The 14,529-nt window shown below is 44.8% G+C and overlaps 1 protein-coding gene across 3 annotated transcripts in view; it reads left to right on the top strand.

The window, feature by feature from the left end:
- LOC103623436 (histone H2B 5) overlaps positions 1-11,261 on the top strand; it is a 19,212-nt gene extending 7,951 nt beyond the window's left edge. For 2 of the 3 annotated variants that reach the window (XM_017745944.1, XM_017745942.1), the window contains exon 3: positions 6,307-11,261. In XM_017745944.1, coding sequence (XP_017601433.1) covers positions 6,307-6,719 — 413 coding nt within the window. In that variant the 3' untranslated portion in view covers positions 6,720-11,261. The remainder of the gene's footprint in view (positions 1-6,306) is intronic. The other variant, XM_017745943.1, reaches the window with a different exon arrangement.
- The last annotated feature ends 3,268 nt before the right edge of the window (positions 11,262-14,529 follow it).

Below are 14,529 nucleotides of genomic sequence, written 5' to 3'. Positions count from 1 at the left end.
AGGTTAACTCCCCGTGGGTCCAGTTGAGTGGAAGTGGGATATGAAGGGAAAAGAAGGCTGTTGCTTGAGGAAAGGATTCATGGCAGAAGCAGAAAATTCTGATGATTCTAAAACACGGAGAGGAAGCTAATGCTGAATTTTATGTTGTGTGAGGTTTTGAGTTATTGATAAAACCCCGGGAAAGAAGTGAGCCTGGTTGTGTTCTCTGTTGGACTGCGTTGGACTGAGGGCTTCCTGAGGATGGTTGTGATAATACAGAACCACAGAATGTTCTGAGCTGGAGGGGACCCACAAGGATCATCTCCTACAGGTTTCTCTGAAACCCCGGCACTCTGTGGGAGAGCTGACTGGAGTGTAATTGTAGCAAATGCTGGTACTGGGTGTACCCCATATACATTTAACAGGTATTGATCCATAGAAAACATCATTTCTCCTTTTTGTATTTATTGGATACTGTTGCTCAAGCTTGTAGATCAGAGATATCCCAAAGCAAGTAGACAACGAGTACTCTTACAAAGAGCAGATAATAAAGCTTTTTAAAGTAATCATTTATTAAGAGTAACAAAACCTTGATAAAATATGAAGTCTGATTTTTATAAAGTACTAAGCCTTTTGGATTCTAGTGAAAATCAATGTCAGCTGTTGGTCCTAAGCATCTCTAAACATTGTACTTGTGGTTTCAGACCTGTGTTTAATCCCCGTTGACTTCAGACACTCTCTTAATCAGCATGAGGACTGGCAGTGTTTAGTCTCCTGACAGTCATTCTTCTTGCAACATTGTCTCTCTGTTGCTCTATTTGACTTGTGGGTAAGATTTTATTTTCTTTAAAATTTCAATGTATCTTCTCTGCATAGAGCTCTGATCTAGGGTCCTGCTCCTTACTTTGTAGGTAATAATACATAATCTCTGATTGATACCCCTACAGCCCTGAGAAGTACTTGCAACTTGGGCAGAAGTAGCACAAGAAATTACAGCCGTTACTGGTGATTAAAAATGTGCTTTCTAAAAATCATAAATTGAAATTACAGAAAAGAACAGAAAAGATTCACATAGGGAATATTCTGTACTGAACTGCCAAGCAATGGGTTAACACAAGCAAGGTAAGTATCAGTCAAAGAGGTCAGACACAGTGCTCTGTTCTGCTTATATTTGTTCTAAAGAAATCTAAAGATCTGTGTGAACATTGTGTGTCTGTGTCAGGGACTGAGTTTGTAGCATTTCTGTCTTTGTAAGGAAGTAGGGGTCATCTTTAGTTTTAACCTATAGTCACAGTCCTCTGTTCACTAGAAAACTGGATGTGTATATCCAAGTTGGAAAGGTAGCCATTTAAATGTAAACTTTACAGGAACAGTGATACAAAGTGCAGCAGAGCATGTGGAAGTGGGGATGGACTCTTACTATCAGTGCTGGATTACTTGGGAGGAAACCTAGGATCCCAGAACTGTTTTCTGCACCCCTCCACCATTGGAAGAAATCAGGCATTTCAGATTAGTTTACCTTATTCTAGGAAATTCTCCTCGTCTTTACTTCAAAGCAAATATTACCTCATCATCACATGCTAGACAACATACCAAGGGAAAAATTCTTTCCAGACCAAAATATGACTGTCAGTTTTTGCACGAGGCAACATCACCAATGTCTCACAGTGACTCATCATGCTTCTGATCTGCTTTATACCTGAAGCAGAGCTTGCTACCAAATAATCACAAATATTGTTTGTTTTCTCAACTGTTACTATATAATGAGACCTGACAGATGAACAAATTCTTGTGTAATAGTAGATGGCTATACATAATAAAAGGAAGGGGATTTGCAGTTTGCAGAAATTCTCTTTTCCAATAACAGTCATTTGTTAACACCTGGTAATTTGTAAGCTATATTTACCAGATCTTACAAGCATTTCAAAGCAGGTGAATCCATTAGAAAGCCTTTTCCTTTTGGTGGAAACATTCCCTAATTTGTGTCCTTTGTGTTTCAAAGAAATAAAACAAAAAGCAGCAGCAAATTTCACTTTATATTTCTTGGTATGTAGGCATAAAGGCAAGTATTACTTCTTTTATACAGTAGGAGAAAATGAGGAAAGGGGCAGTAATTGGACGGAACTAACAAGACATTCCTATTTAAGGGGTAGAACTATCAGCAGGTGCCCATTGGCTCTCATTTACTTGAGCAAGGATTAAAGCAGAACATCAGAAGATTAATAAATATCAGAATTTCAGATATCCAAAGGATGAGAGCTTGAGGTTTTCCTGCAAATGTTTAATTTGTCACCAAAACCTCCTAAGAACAAAATGCTGATTCTAGATACATAACCTTTATGGTTGACTAGGAAATTACAGAAGGGGCGTGGGGATTTACAGAGGATGCCCCAGAGCTCATCATAGCAAGGACAGCTTTCAAATGGAAAAAGAAAGTAAAAAAAATACAAGTGCTGTTTCCAGCCCTGCATGAGGAGAGGTCTAAAAGGCCAGCTCATAATCCTCCCATGGTCACCCATGCACAGTGCTGGCACCAGCTTGGCACTGGTCCTACAGACTCAGCAGCAAGGCCAAAAATGAACAAAAATCCTGCAGGAGCTTCCCTGCCTGTCTCTCTCCATTGATATATCAAGCCTCAGGAAAAGAGACAGCATCAGGTTCCACGTGGGATTTCTCAGCAGGGCTCCTCTCCCATTTTGGATCTGAGAGACTGGTGATTTGTATCTTTGAATATGTTTTTCCGTTCACTTTCCTTTTAATGATGCTGAAGAAAGGAGTGTCAACACAAAGGAAGATGTATCTGTCACTCTGCACCACTCTGGTTTCTGGCAGCAGTCAGGCTGCTGCTTGCAACTGGCTGGAAAAATTACTGTGGTTGGTTTTGTTGCTGGTTTTCTGAGGAAGGAAAAAACTGCCAGCAATAACTGATTTAACTCAGAGCATACAGAGCCATAAAGAAAAAAAATGTTCCCAGAGATTTTCCTCAAAAACCTGAAACCTTCCAAGTGTGCTGCTTGAAAGTGCCTTCTCCTGCATGGCCATACCCTGTGTCCCAGGGACTTCAGTGGCTTGGAACTGGAAATAAACACCATCTCTTCTTAGGGGTCTCTGTGGGAATCTCAGGCTGCAGTATCCCATGGGAACACAGCTCGATCAAGGGAACACAGCTCATAAAGCGTGTTCTACCCAGTTTCCTTCTCCAAAAGTCACAGAATGGATGAGGTTGGTGGTGCCTCTGGCAAACATCTCATTCAGTCCATGCTCAGAGCAGGGTCAGCCATGCCCAGTTAGATTTTGAGTATCTCCAAGGATGGAGATCCCACAACCTCTCTGAACAACCTGTACCCAGTGCTTGGGCTGCCTCACAGCAGGGAAGTCAATCACGCTGGAAACACTTCCAAAACAAAAACTAATAATTGTTAACCTCTTCAGGTTCTCCCTCCAACTCTCTCTTTTTTTTTTTTTTCCTTAAGGAAACAAAGATATGCAACTATTTTTATAAAAAGCCATTCGTTTAAAGGTTGTATAGTGTTTCCCTCAACAAACTCTCCACATGGACACTTTGGGAATAATCCCACTACTTCTGTCTTTATTCCAGAGCGGCACCTGCTGTGGTTGCGTTGCACTGTTGACAGAAGGGTTGGTGATACTGTTGACCATTATTAACATTATTTATTTAGCACCTGGCAAATGCACTCAGGCTCTGTGTGCTAGGCACTGCCCAAATAAACCACAAAGAACACAACCTGTTTTCAAAGAAGGTGTTATTTACCTGTTAAACAGTCAGCTGCAAAGAAATGGGTGGAGAGAAGCATAAGCTTTTGTGCTAATCTCTGAACTTCAGCATCATTGCTTCCCACACTGCAGCCGTACATGGGAGAAGAGTGAGGTCCACGCTGTGCTACCCAAGGGTATTAGCTGATGAAATGGATGGAGATGTCCTGTAGATGTGACCTGTTCTGGAGCCATATGAAATCACTCTAGTGCCTGTTGGGCTCTCCATTCATTTTTTAAAAGCTGCAGTAGAAGTGCTCTTAAGAATTAATACATATTTTAGAAGGACATACTTTTCAAAAAGCTTAAGAAATACTCATTTGCATTTTTCAGTTGTGGTGTTTTTCAGTCAGGAAATGAGCTCAAAAGAAAAAGAAGCAAGTGCACAGTTATTTCTTCTCATAGAAAAATCATTTTCCATTGAAAAAACATGGGTTTGAGTCTACAAACAGAGCAGTAGGGGATTTCTTTTCCCAGCACTGCTTCCCAGATAGAGAAAAATAGGAACAAAATTTGTGATTTCACCAGAGGAAGAAAGTGTGGTGTTTAAGGGGGTAGGTGTCAGTTTTGAAGGGTGTCCAGAACTTTTGCAGCAGTCTAGCACTTGCCCTTCCAAATGCCTCCTCTGGGAAGAATGCCAGGAAAAATTAAGAAAGGACATGGGGTGGCAGAGTCAAAAACTTAGCACATGAAAACCATGTCTTTGGAGAAGAAAGTGCTTTTCTGGAGTAGAAACTCAGCTCTAGGGACACTGGTGCCAACTTTGGCTTCTAGCCAGGAGGGTGTTTCGGAGGGCTGTGGTGGAAACCCTGCCCCCCTGCTCCATAGCATCCTGAGCGATGCCGACCTGCCCTTGCAGCTTGAAATGCCCAGTGTTGCGCCTTGCCCAGTGGCTGCCAGACCATGTGGCTCCCAGAGCCCAGCCCTGGTGCCTCATCGGGCAGAGCAGCCAGCAGTGGCCCAGATGCTCACTGCAGGCAGGAGCAGCATCACATAGGCTGATTTGGAGCCTCAGAGGTTTCTTGCGTGATTTGGAAGCAGGTGCTGGTATCCACTGAGCTGTGGGTGTGCACGTAAATCCAGCCTCAGGATCAAAGATGTCTCCTTCCACAGGGAGCAACCGGGAACTTTGTATGCACTTGGTTGCAGCTGTGCTGCTGCATCTGGCTCTGATTGCAGATGGAGAAACCAGACATCTCACTCTTCCCCAAGGAGGAGAGACAGGGCTGAGCATGCAGCCGTTGCTTTGGCACAGGCACCATTTAGGTCCTTCCCTGAGACTCTCAGTGTGCAGACCATATGTTACATCCCAGCTTTCTCTCTCCTGCTTACTTCTATCCATTTTCCCATGTGCCATCAGCCCTGAAGCTCTTTTTTCTCTACTAGTCTCTCTTGGCCAGCAGACTGTAATTCCTAGGTCATCTTCAAAGGAGACGCAGAGCAGTAAAACCCAAGCCCTGGGGTGATGCTGGAAGCTTATCCTCCAGCAAAGCCTGGAGGAGCCTTGTCTTTCAAGATAGCATTTGAAGTGTTTTCTAAAACACAAAACCATTTACCAAGTTGCAACACAGTTTTTCCCCTTGGCCCATGTAGTAAAGCACATGTAAATTTGTGGTGTAAGGGAGGCACACAGTTTTTTGATGGGTTTACATACTGTTTTTTGTTACTGCACTTCTGGATGAGAGCAGTCAGCTGCAGGTCATGGCTCTGCAGGTTGTGACCTAGTGAAGAAAATCTCAGAGGGAGGATTAGCCATCATTGGTGTAAACTGAGCAGCAAAGCTTGCTCTCTCAAAAGCGAAAAGCATCACATAGCAGGAAACAATTTTTTCCATCAACATGTAGCCCAAAAGCACTTTGCTTTTTGACTCCTGTCCACATTTCTGTTTCTCTGCCAGGTGATTCCTGCCACTTCCTCTAAGCTTTTCTACTCTCTGATATTTTTTGATAGCAAATGTGAATACTGAGACATTCCTGTAGCTCAGCTAGCAAGCTTAAAACTATATTATTTTTTATATTTCACTGTAAAACATGGTGCCAAACAATAGCCACAGAAATGCAAGTGCCCTCAAAAGAAACTTTTACCTACATGCAAATAAAAAAGGTTTTATTAGAGATTGTAATAACCACATAAAATCATTTTAACCAGTGTCATATAAAGGTGGCTTTAGTGATACCTTGCAACAGTCTTGGGCCCACTCCAGCAAGATTTGATTTAATCCATGCTGCAGTCAGTGTTTTCTTTAGAACTTCAATGTTCTTCTCAGAAAGATGTTCAGGCTCCATCTCATATTTACTAAGTAGATGCCAACTAGGCCTGTGTTCAGAGATGTTGACAAGGCTGGGGTCATAGGAATTTAAACAGAAAACAACAAAAAGCCATACACCAACCAGAGAAGTTCTTGCTGGCAGTTCAAAAATACACAGGGTTATGGGGTATTTGTCTCAGATTCAGGGCTGTTGCTTGCCTCCAACTCAGACTCTCTCATCTTGCAGTACAATTATTCTGTAGAAGGTCAAAAAAGAATTAGATTTTTTTGATGTTCTCTCCAAGCAGCTCCAAGACCGAGCAAAAGAGCTCTCAGGATGCCAGAGCCAGCAAAGTCAACCTCAGCCCCCAAAAAGGGCTCCAAGAAAGCCGTGACAAAGACGCAGAAGAAGGGTGATAAGAAACGTCACAAAAGCAGGAAAGAGAGCTACTCCATCTATGTCTACAAGGTGCTGAAGCAGGTCCATCCTGACACCGGCATCTCCTCCAAGGCCATGGGCATCATGAACTCCTTCGTCAATGACATCTTTGAGCGCATTGCTGGAGAAGCCTCCCGCCTGGCCCATTACAACAAGCGTTCTACCATCACGTCCCGGGAGATTCAGACGGCCGTGCGCCTGCTGCTCCCAGGAGAGCTGGCCAAGCACGCGGTCTCGGAGGGCACCAAGGCTGTCACCAAGTACACCAGCTCCAAATAGCCACACATCCCCTCTGCAATGGGACCATCGAGCACCGGGCCCTCCACGCAAGCACAGGTAGGCAGCCATGGTCTGGATGAATGTCACAGCTATTATCCACAGCAATTTGCAGCCTTGGGATGGGCATGAGAAGCTGCCCAGAGGATGAGGAGACAGTGATCTGGAGGTCAACTGGTTTTCATAGTCTGTTCATGATGTGGAAAGGATTTACTGAGGCTGGTAGTGGAGGCCCCAGCTTTCACATCTCATTCAAAGAACTGACCAACCATAGTATATCCAGCCTCCTCTGTGCTTGGCAAACATTCATGTTTGGCACTGGGAGGGGGGACTGGCAGCAGCAACACAGAGACACCATCCCTGAAGTCTTCCTGTTTGACTGCTTCCTCACAGTCATCTGATAAGGGTACTGAAGAGTCAGCGCTGCATCCTCTCTCTCATAGCCTGGATCCCTCCTGGTGTGCAGTGGCTCAGCCCACCATGTGCTGGCAGAAGTGGCATCAACAGCTACCAGGCACATACTGATTCAACAGCTATCTGTGCTTGACAGCCTGTTTTGAAGAGCAAGCCTGGCAGGCAGGCAGATGCCCACGTTAATACCAAGCGCTAATCCTCCTCCTTGCTCCTGATGGATGAGCCATGGAGCAGGATGAGGGTGCTGGCGCTGGAGCTGCCCACTGCCTCCCACCTTGTGCTAAGGTGGGGGGATGGACAAGGTTGGATGTTGGGAATGGGTCTCTACCTTTCCTGGCTGCTGTTTTGCCTGCCTTAGGACTTGCTTTGGCATGGAAGACATTGCTAATTCTGCTGCTTTTCAGAGACTTTTCCTGCCTCAATGCTGCCTGGGTGCTCCCTTCCACCATAAGCGTGGGCAAGACGGGGTGGTGCCCATGGGGGTCCCTTCTCCTGTGAGCACTAGGGTGGTGCAGGACAAACAGCGCAGAGGTTTTGGGCAGGGACTGAGGGTTTGGGAAGGCAGCTGGTGTGGGAGCAGAGCTGATTCGTGCATTTTGAGGGGTGGGAGGAAGCTGGCTCCCCACAGAGATCTCTGCAGGCAGCTCACCTGGCCCTGCCCTTCCTAATTCATTCAGCAATTAGAAAGCAAAAGCAAAAACGGGGGTTGGGTGGATATATAGGGACACTTGCCTGCATCCTAGATATTTTAAAGATTAAATAATTTTAAACTACTTCAGATACTCCCCATATCTTTTCAAAGTCCACAGTGAGGTGAGCAATAATAAAACTGTGATAAAGCCATAGAGATTAGTGGAGGAATGTCTCGGTTACAGGTTTATCTTGCCCAGACTGCTGGATAGCAGAAGAGCCTGTGTAGAACTGCTGTGAAGTTGAAGCTTCCTACTCAAAACACAAAATTAGCCAACATGAAAAAAAAAACCAAAAAAAAAAAAAACCCCAAAGTCTCTGGTAGGCAGTAACACTCAAATAAAAAATACTCATACCTAAAATAACAACAGCTTTCTGCAACTTACTCTGTAAATAAAGGGAGCAACAAAGAAATAGGATCCAGAAGTAAGTGCAGATTCTCCCTAAGCTTCAATACCTTGTTTTTAATTAAAAGGTGAATTCATATCCCAGAATAGAAGCTGTACAGTACATTTCTGTCTTTCCCCTGCATTTATCTCTGCCCTGTTTCTTTACACTTTGAGAGTGATTGGGACCTTTGACAAGTTTATGTTGGTTTTGGAGCCGTAGGACTCTGCAGTTACAGAAGATTCACATTGCAGTCATTTTTCCAGTTATCTAAGGAAAGGAGTGCATAGCCCTGCTCAGCAACCTGAGAGCAGCCTGGGGTCTCATGTGGTCTCTGTGCATGAGTAAAGGTCAACTTTGTTTATGGGCTGTTCCCACACCCCTGCTTTGGGCGTGAACACCCAACACTTGAAAAGGGGCTTTCCTCCCATGCTCTGCTCAGTGATAGCACACAGCTGTGTTTCATAGCCTAATGTAGCGGGAATCTCTGGTGATAGCTCTCAGAAAGAACAAAACCCAGCTCCCTGGGTGCCAGCACCCACAAGGAGCAGCTCCCAGCAGCAGCACCTGGATTCAGTAGCATTGGTAGCCTGGGCCTTTTGGCAAGGACACTTTGCAGGTGACAGCTTAGTACTTCCTTTTATTTTCCAATCAAATAGTCAAAATCAGATACCAAAGATTAACATGTACCTGCAATGGGCCTAGAGCCACCACCCTGGACCCCTCTGCCAAAAGAAATCCAGGCAGTGGATGATGCATTAGGGGAATGTTGAGAGTGAAGGGCTGGATGGCATTGCTGGAACTTTCTTCTTCTGTCCCTATGAGCTGCAGGTCAGAATTCATCCCCTTGGGGAGTCCTCTTGAAGGCAGGAATTCAGAGTGGAATGAACCCCCTCCAGTCCAAGCAGTGTGTTTGAACCAGGACAGACATCTCCCGGCATCACCTGGCACAGCCTCTACACTCTTGCTCTTTTGAGCAGAGCAGAGTCCCCCTTCTATCACCACAGGCTGCAAGAAATCAGGAAAATAAAATTAGCTATTGGCCCTCCAGGGTCTCCTGGGCAGCCTGGGGAGCCAGGAGTGAGGCTGAGCACTTGGCGAGAGCTGCTTGCTCCATACTCGTACTCAGAGTACTGGTCCCATTTTCTTCTGCCACTGTTGCCATTCTCCATTTTTGGAGATTGTTTCAGAGAGAGGAGAACCAATGATTTAAGGCTACAAAAATACTTGAAGGCTTCAAGAAGATTTTTATATTGTCTAAAGCCAAGTGACTGAGACTGATCATGTCCATGCATTTATAGTTTAGGTTGTCCTTTCACACATCATTTGCTCTTCACTGTCCCTTTGGGGTTTTTTTCACTCGCTCTTGACGATACGAAGCACAGGACTGAGGAACTGATCCATGTTAAAACTTTTTTTCCCCCCTTTTTTTCAAGCTTTGTTTTAACCCTGTGCTGGTGGCTGCTCTGTTCTGTCACTATTATACAGACACTTGTGCCAGCAAAGGGAAGGGATGATCCAGGAAAGACGAGGCTGGTATAAGCTAGGACTGACATAGAAACCATTTGGGAAGTTAATGGCCCTAGTGTCAAGAAAAAATGAAGAAAGGAAATTGAGTCCTGCAGTGGTCCCACTAGCAGCGAAGATGTGGCTTTTAAATAGTGCACTATGGATGTTGCCCTTGCAGTGTCCCACAAGCAGTTTCTCTAACAGTCCTGACGCTGGAAATCAAATACGGCCTATTTCTGCAGATCCCACAGGGCTCAAATGTTTCTCAAGGGAAAGGCAGCAGGTTGGGAAGGGGACTCTGCTCCCATGCAGCCACCCAGCTGTAGCAACTGGATCAAAACCCTTCCCACAGCTGCCTGCTGCTGGACAGGACACATCCACAGCAGTTTAGTGGGAATTAGTTTGAATGTGATGAGCTTGGGCTGAGCCTTAATATTAGAGGCAATAGAAAGTAGTCTAAAAGTTCAAGGATCAATTGTCCACTAAGTAATCTGAGGTGTGACATACTTCACAGTTTCCTGGTAAGGAGGTTTGCTGCAGGAGATGGGTTCTGCACTACAGGATCCGTGCTTCTAAAAAATACATATTTCCAGCTCTGGAATTGAGAAAATGTTTTAAAACTGAAGATAATATACCAAGCCCTACTGTCCCTGCCTGATTCCCACTGCAGTCCCAGAAGCATCTCTGGGCCATGCCTGTGTTTTGCCAATTTAAAAAGTAAATCAACTACATATTGTAAGTTGGAAAGAAAGATGAAAAAGATGATACAGCCTTGATATTAACCTCTTATTAACCCCAAGGACATCACTGCACTGAGTTATTTGTTTTCATGTACAATTCAAGAGAGAAAACAAGCTGCTATAGATCTTCTGATTTTCCACCCTGCTTCCCTAGAAGGGCTTAAAGTCCATCTGCCTTTCACAGCAGAGTTCAACCTCTGAAGGAACTGAGTGACCACCTGCATGGAGTCTTGCTCCTGCTCAGGCGAGACAGGTTTTTAGTCAAGCATGGGGAAAATGAGGAAAAACAAGCATGGAGGACAAGTGCCTGTCCTGGACACAACTGTGTGTCCCACGGAGGGACACTAAAGAGCCCTGCCCAGCAGAGCTGTGTGCCCTGTACACCCTTCGCACAGGTGACAGGCAGCCAAGTGGGTAGCCCCAAGTCCTGCCACCCCTGGAGCAGAGTTTGGCATGGCCTCTGCAGAGCCCTGAGCATTTGTCCCATCATAGCATTTCCTGATGGTTTACATCCAGATCAAATTGTTTACAGGGAAAGGAAGAATGGAAACTAAAAAACAAAAATCACTATCTGACAGAATTTGGAGAGTTTCCTGGGACCACCACCTGGGGAGCAATCTTTCATGCTTACTCCATGCACAGTATCTCGTGGGCTTATGTACACAGAGTTTTTCTGACAGTAAGTGTTACATCAAGTATGATCCATGATATATTGCTGCTGGTTTATGACCTTAGTGCTAATTACCTGCTTTCTGTTAAATGTCTAAATAAAATGTAATTTCCAACCTGTTGGAAGTCAATGGGACCCAGTTGTCGGGGTGTCTTTGCTTCTGCCTTATCACTGGTGTTCACAAAAGTCCTGCATTTCTCCTTCTCTGTGATATTTCCTCAGACCTGGGGTGACAGCAACCACCCTTCCAGCAGAGGGGGAGCACAGCTGGTCCTGACAAGAGGGTCAGTCAAAAACCAGAGGAGCCTCACACTGAAGGGATGTCACAGGCTGCCACTGTGAGACTTCATGGGGTGTCCTTCACCCCAAAGATTAGTGCAACATAAACATCTTGTTTTTCTCAAGCCCTTCCAGTGATCTTGTCCCAGGCAGAGCTGAGCCTGCAACCTGTCCTGGTGATCTGAATTAACAATTGCTAACACTAGAAACGTCTTTTCTTGGGACTGTGAGGAGTTTACAGGCAACAAACATGGAATGAGATGTAGCATCTGAAAACCCCAGAAAGAAAAAGATCTTCCCTTTAAAGAATAATTGGTAAATACACTCCAGTGAATGTATTACCTGCTGGACATCAGCATCATAATGCACTCACTGGAGTGGGAAATGCGTGTGCCATGCTGGACACTGTCTGCTGGAGAAACAAGCTAAGACTTCAGATATGGCATGTAACAGAAGTCAGAGCTAAACATGTTCCTAGTGTCTTTAAAGAAATACTCACAAGCTGAACATAAGTGGGAAAATCAGTATTCGGAGAAAAAAACATATCTAACTGATCTGACGTATTTATTTCCAAAGAAATAAATGTTGCTGCTTGTACTGATTTCCATTTTGATACCCCTTTCCAGAGACACACTCACAGTGCACTTTCAGAACAGAGCTGACACCAAAGTTTCAGGAAGACCCAAACCAGGTTATAAAAGGTAGAGCATAACCCTATGGTCATGCTTCTCCAGCATGCTGGGAGATAACTCTTTTTTTTTATTTAGTTACTATCTAATTATTACTGACTGATTATTCAAAGACCATTAATTGGACTCAGGTGCCACATGACTATGGCTGTTGGCAGAACCAGATAGAAGAACTCAGGAACATCAAAAGGAATCATGAGAGGATGAGGTTTGAATTAAGAGGAGCAGCCCTTCATGCAGTGAGTAGTCCGCCTATAGAGGCTTTGCCACTGGATGTTTGAGGTGCTAGAATTGGTTCAAGGACAAACTGCTGGGAGAGAAATCCTTCAAGACTTGCTAAACAGTTTTAAACTATGCTAAAAAATATTATAGGCTGAGGGAATACAAAGAAGAATACAAAGAGGAAGTGACTGTATATCCTATTCCTGCAGTCTTTGTTGCCTGTCATAGCCACTACTGGAAACAAGATTTCGGGCTGGATGCACCAAAGGGCTGGTCCAGGTTGTCTCCATACACTCATGTAAAGTCTGATTTGGACTACACATGAACTGTAAAGAGTTTCAGGCAGTTTTCTTAGGCCTATGGAGCTTAGAACTAAGCATAAAAGCAAGTTTTTTACCTTCATTTTCTGTGTGGGTCCTGCACTTGCTTTGATGGTTATGTGGATTCTGTTCCCCTGGCTTACATGAAAGATGTGAAAGATGTTTTGTTTCTAGAATAGTTAGGGTTAATAAACACACATGGTGTGAGAATGAGGAAGCTTCTGCCTTCTCGTATAATGAAAATCTGTTTTCAAAAACATTTCACATTTTCTCCCTTGAAGCAGTTGATTTAAAAAAAAATACAAATTTCCTGCCTTTTAATGTCCATAATGCTAATTCCACCCCCTGACAAAAAAATCTTTTACAGAAATTCATTCAGAAAAAAAATTCTTACAGATTTAACTGTCTTCTAATTAAAGAAGAATATTCTAATAGTAATAGAAATGGGAAGATTGGTACAAATGAGAAAGGAATGGCAGTGGGTGGGTGTGAGGCACCAGAAGGGACCAAAGGCAGGAGACTCTTAAGTGAATGCTGCAAGAGGGACAGATGCTGGTGGGAACTCACTGAGGAGCTCACCAAGATGCCAGCACACACAGTGTGCTGCTGTTTGGTGTGGTGTCCTGTTAACCCCATGATTCTGTGTGTTCCCCTGTTCCCTCCCTAGCTTTGGCCACTCCCTCGGTTTCTCCCTATTTGTTCTGTACCCCAGCCCTGCCCAGGGACCGCCCCTGGGCTCCTGACAAAACCACCCCGCACCCAGACCACGCTGTCTCTCTGCCTCTGAGCGTTGCGGACGCAAGATGTGGTTAAAGCCATCTCACACCCTCATGAGAGACCCTTCTCTGCCTCCTTTACCCCCACTGCGTTGTGACGCTGCTGCTGCCGGAGCCAGATCGCGGGGCTGTCCCAAATGGACTCCGGGATGCGACTGATGGCATGGCCCTGGGAAACCCTCACTGAGCTCTCAGGGAGCAGCAGCCTGCTAGGCAGAGTGCAGTGGTTACAACAGTTTGGGACATGGGAAATGAAGGGCGGGGACTGAATCCTGGTTACTGCCAGGGGTGGAACAGGATGGACAGTGTGGTTGCTACCAGAAAAGGTACAAAAGGCACATCCAGAGCCAGCATGTCACCAATTCAAGAGCAACACAGGAAATATGATGCAGACATGAGGGCATCGTCCTTCATGCTCCAAGTAATTGCAAATGGACAACACATATCCACAGCTTGGATACAGCCATCTCGTGAGGGTGCTGCTTTAAAATAGTTTCACCTGCCAATAAGGAGACAAGGCACCCTCCTGTAGGGATTTGTGTTGAGTTTACTACACTGCAGCTGCTCATCAATCATTTAGGTGCATCCAGCTTTGGGGCAGGAAAACCATCTCTTCTTCTGGGCTCCGCTCCCATTAATGGGCCATTAAGCCTCCTCCTAATCAGGTGTGGAGAGCATTCTTTATACAAAGTACATCCGTATCTGCCAAGGCTCAGAAAAATGTCCAGCACAACTTTTCAAATAAACCAGGAGATGTTTCTGACCTAATCTGCCCCACAGGCTCAACACGTTCTGGTGAATACCACTCCTGCCTCTGAAAAACGTAGCTCTGGATGGGAGAGCTATGAGTGCAGTTGATACAAGCACCCTGTCTCCAATCTTTGCCTGAGTCTGTCTGGAAGAAAAAAACAAAAAAGGAGGGAACATAAGTGCACTACACTTATTCACTAAATTTCACTGAAGTGTAATTTCACTGAAGTGTAAGAAATGTGAGGGTAGGCTTTTGGTTTGTTTGGATTGCTGTAGTATTCAAGGGGTTCAAGGAAGCCTGATCTTGCAGGCACTGATGGAAACAGGCTACTGAACTGCTCCATCCCAATAAAACCTGCCCTTGCAC

The sequence above is a fragment of the Corvus brachyrhynchos genome, unplaced genomic scaffold (genome assembly GCF_000691975.1).
Source record: "Corvus brachyrhynchos isolate BGI_N302 unplaced genomic scaffold, ASM69197v1 scaffold239, whole genome shotgun sequence".
NCBI classification, from domain to species: domain Eukaryota; kingdom Metazoa; phylum Chordata; class Aves; order Passeriformes; family Corvidae; genus Corvus; species Corvus brachyrhynchos.
The sequence above is the reverse complement of the archived record's forward strand: the minus strand, read 5'-3'. Positions and strand labels throughout refer to the sequence as shown.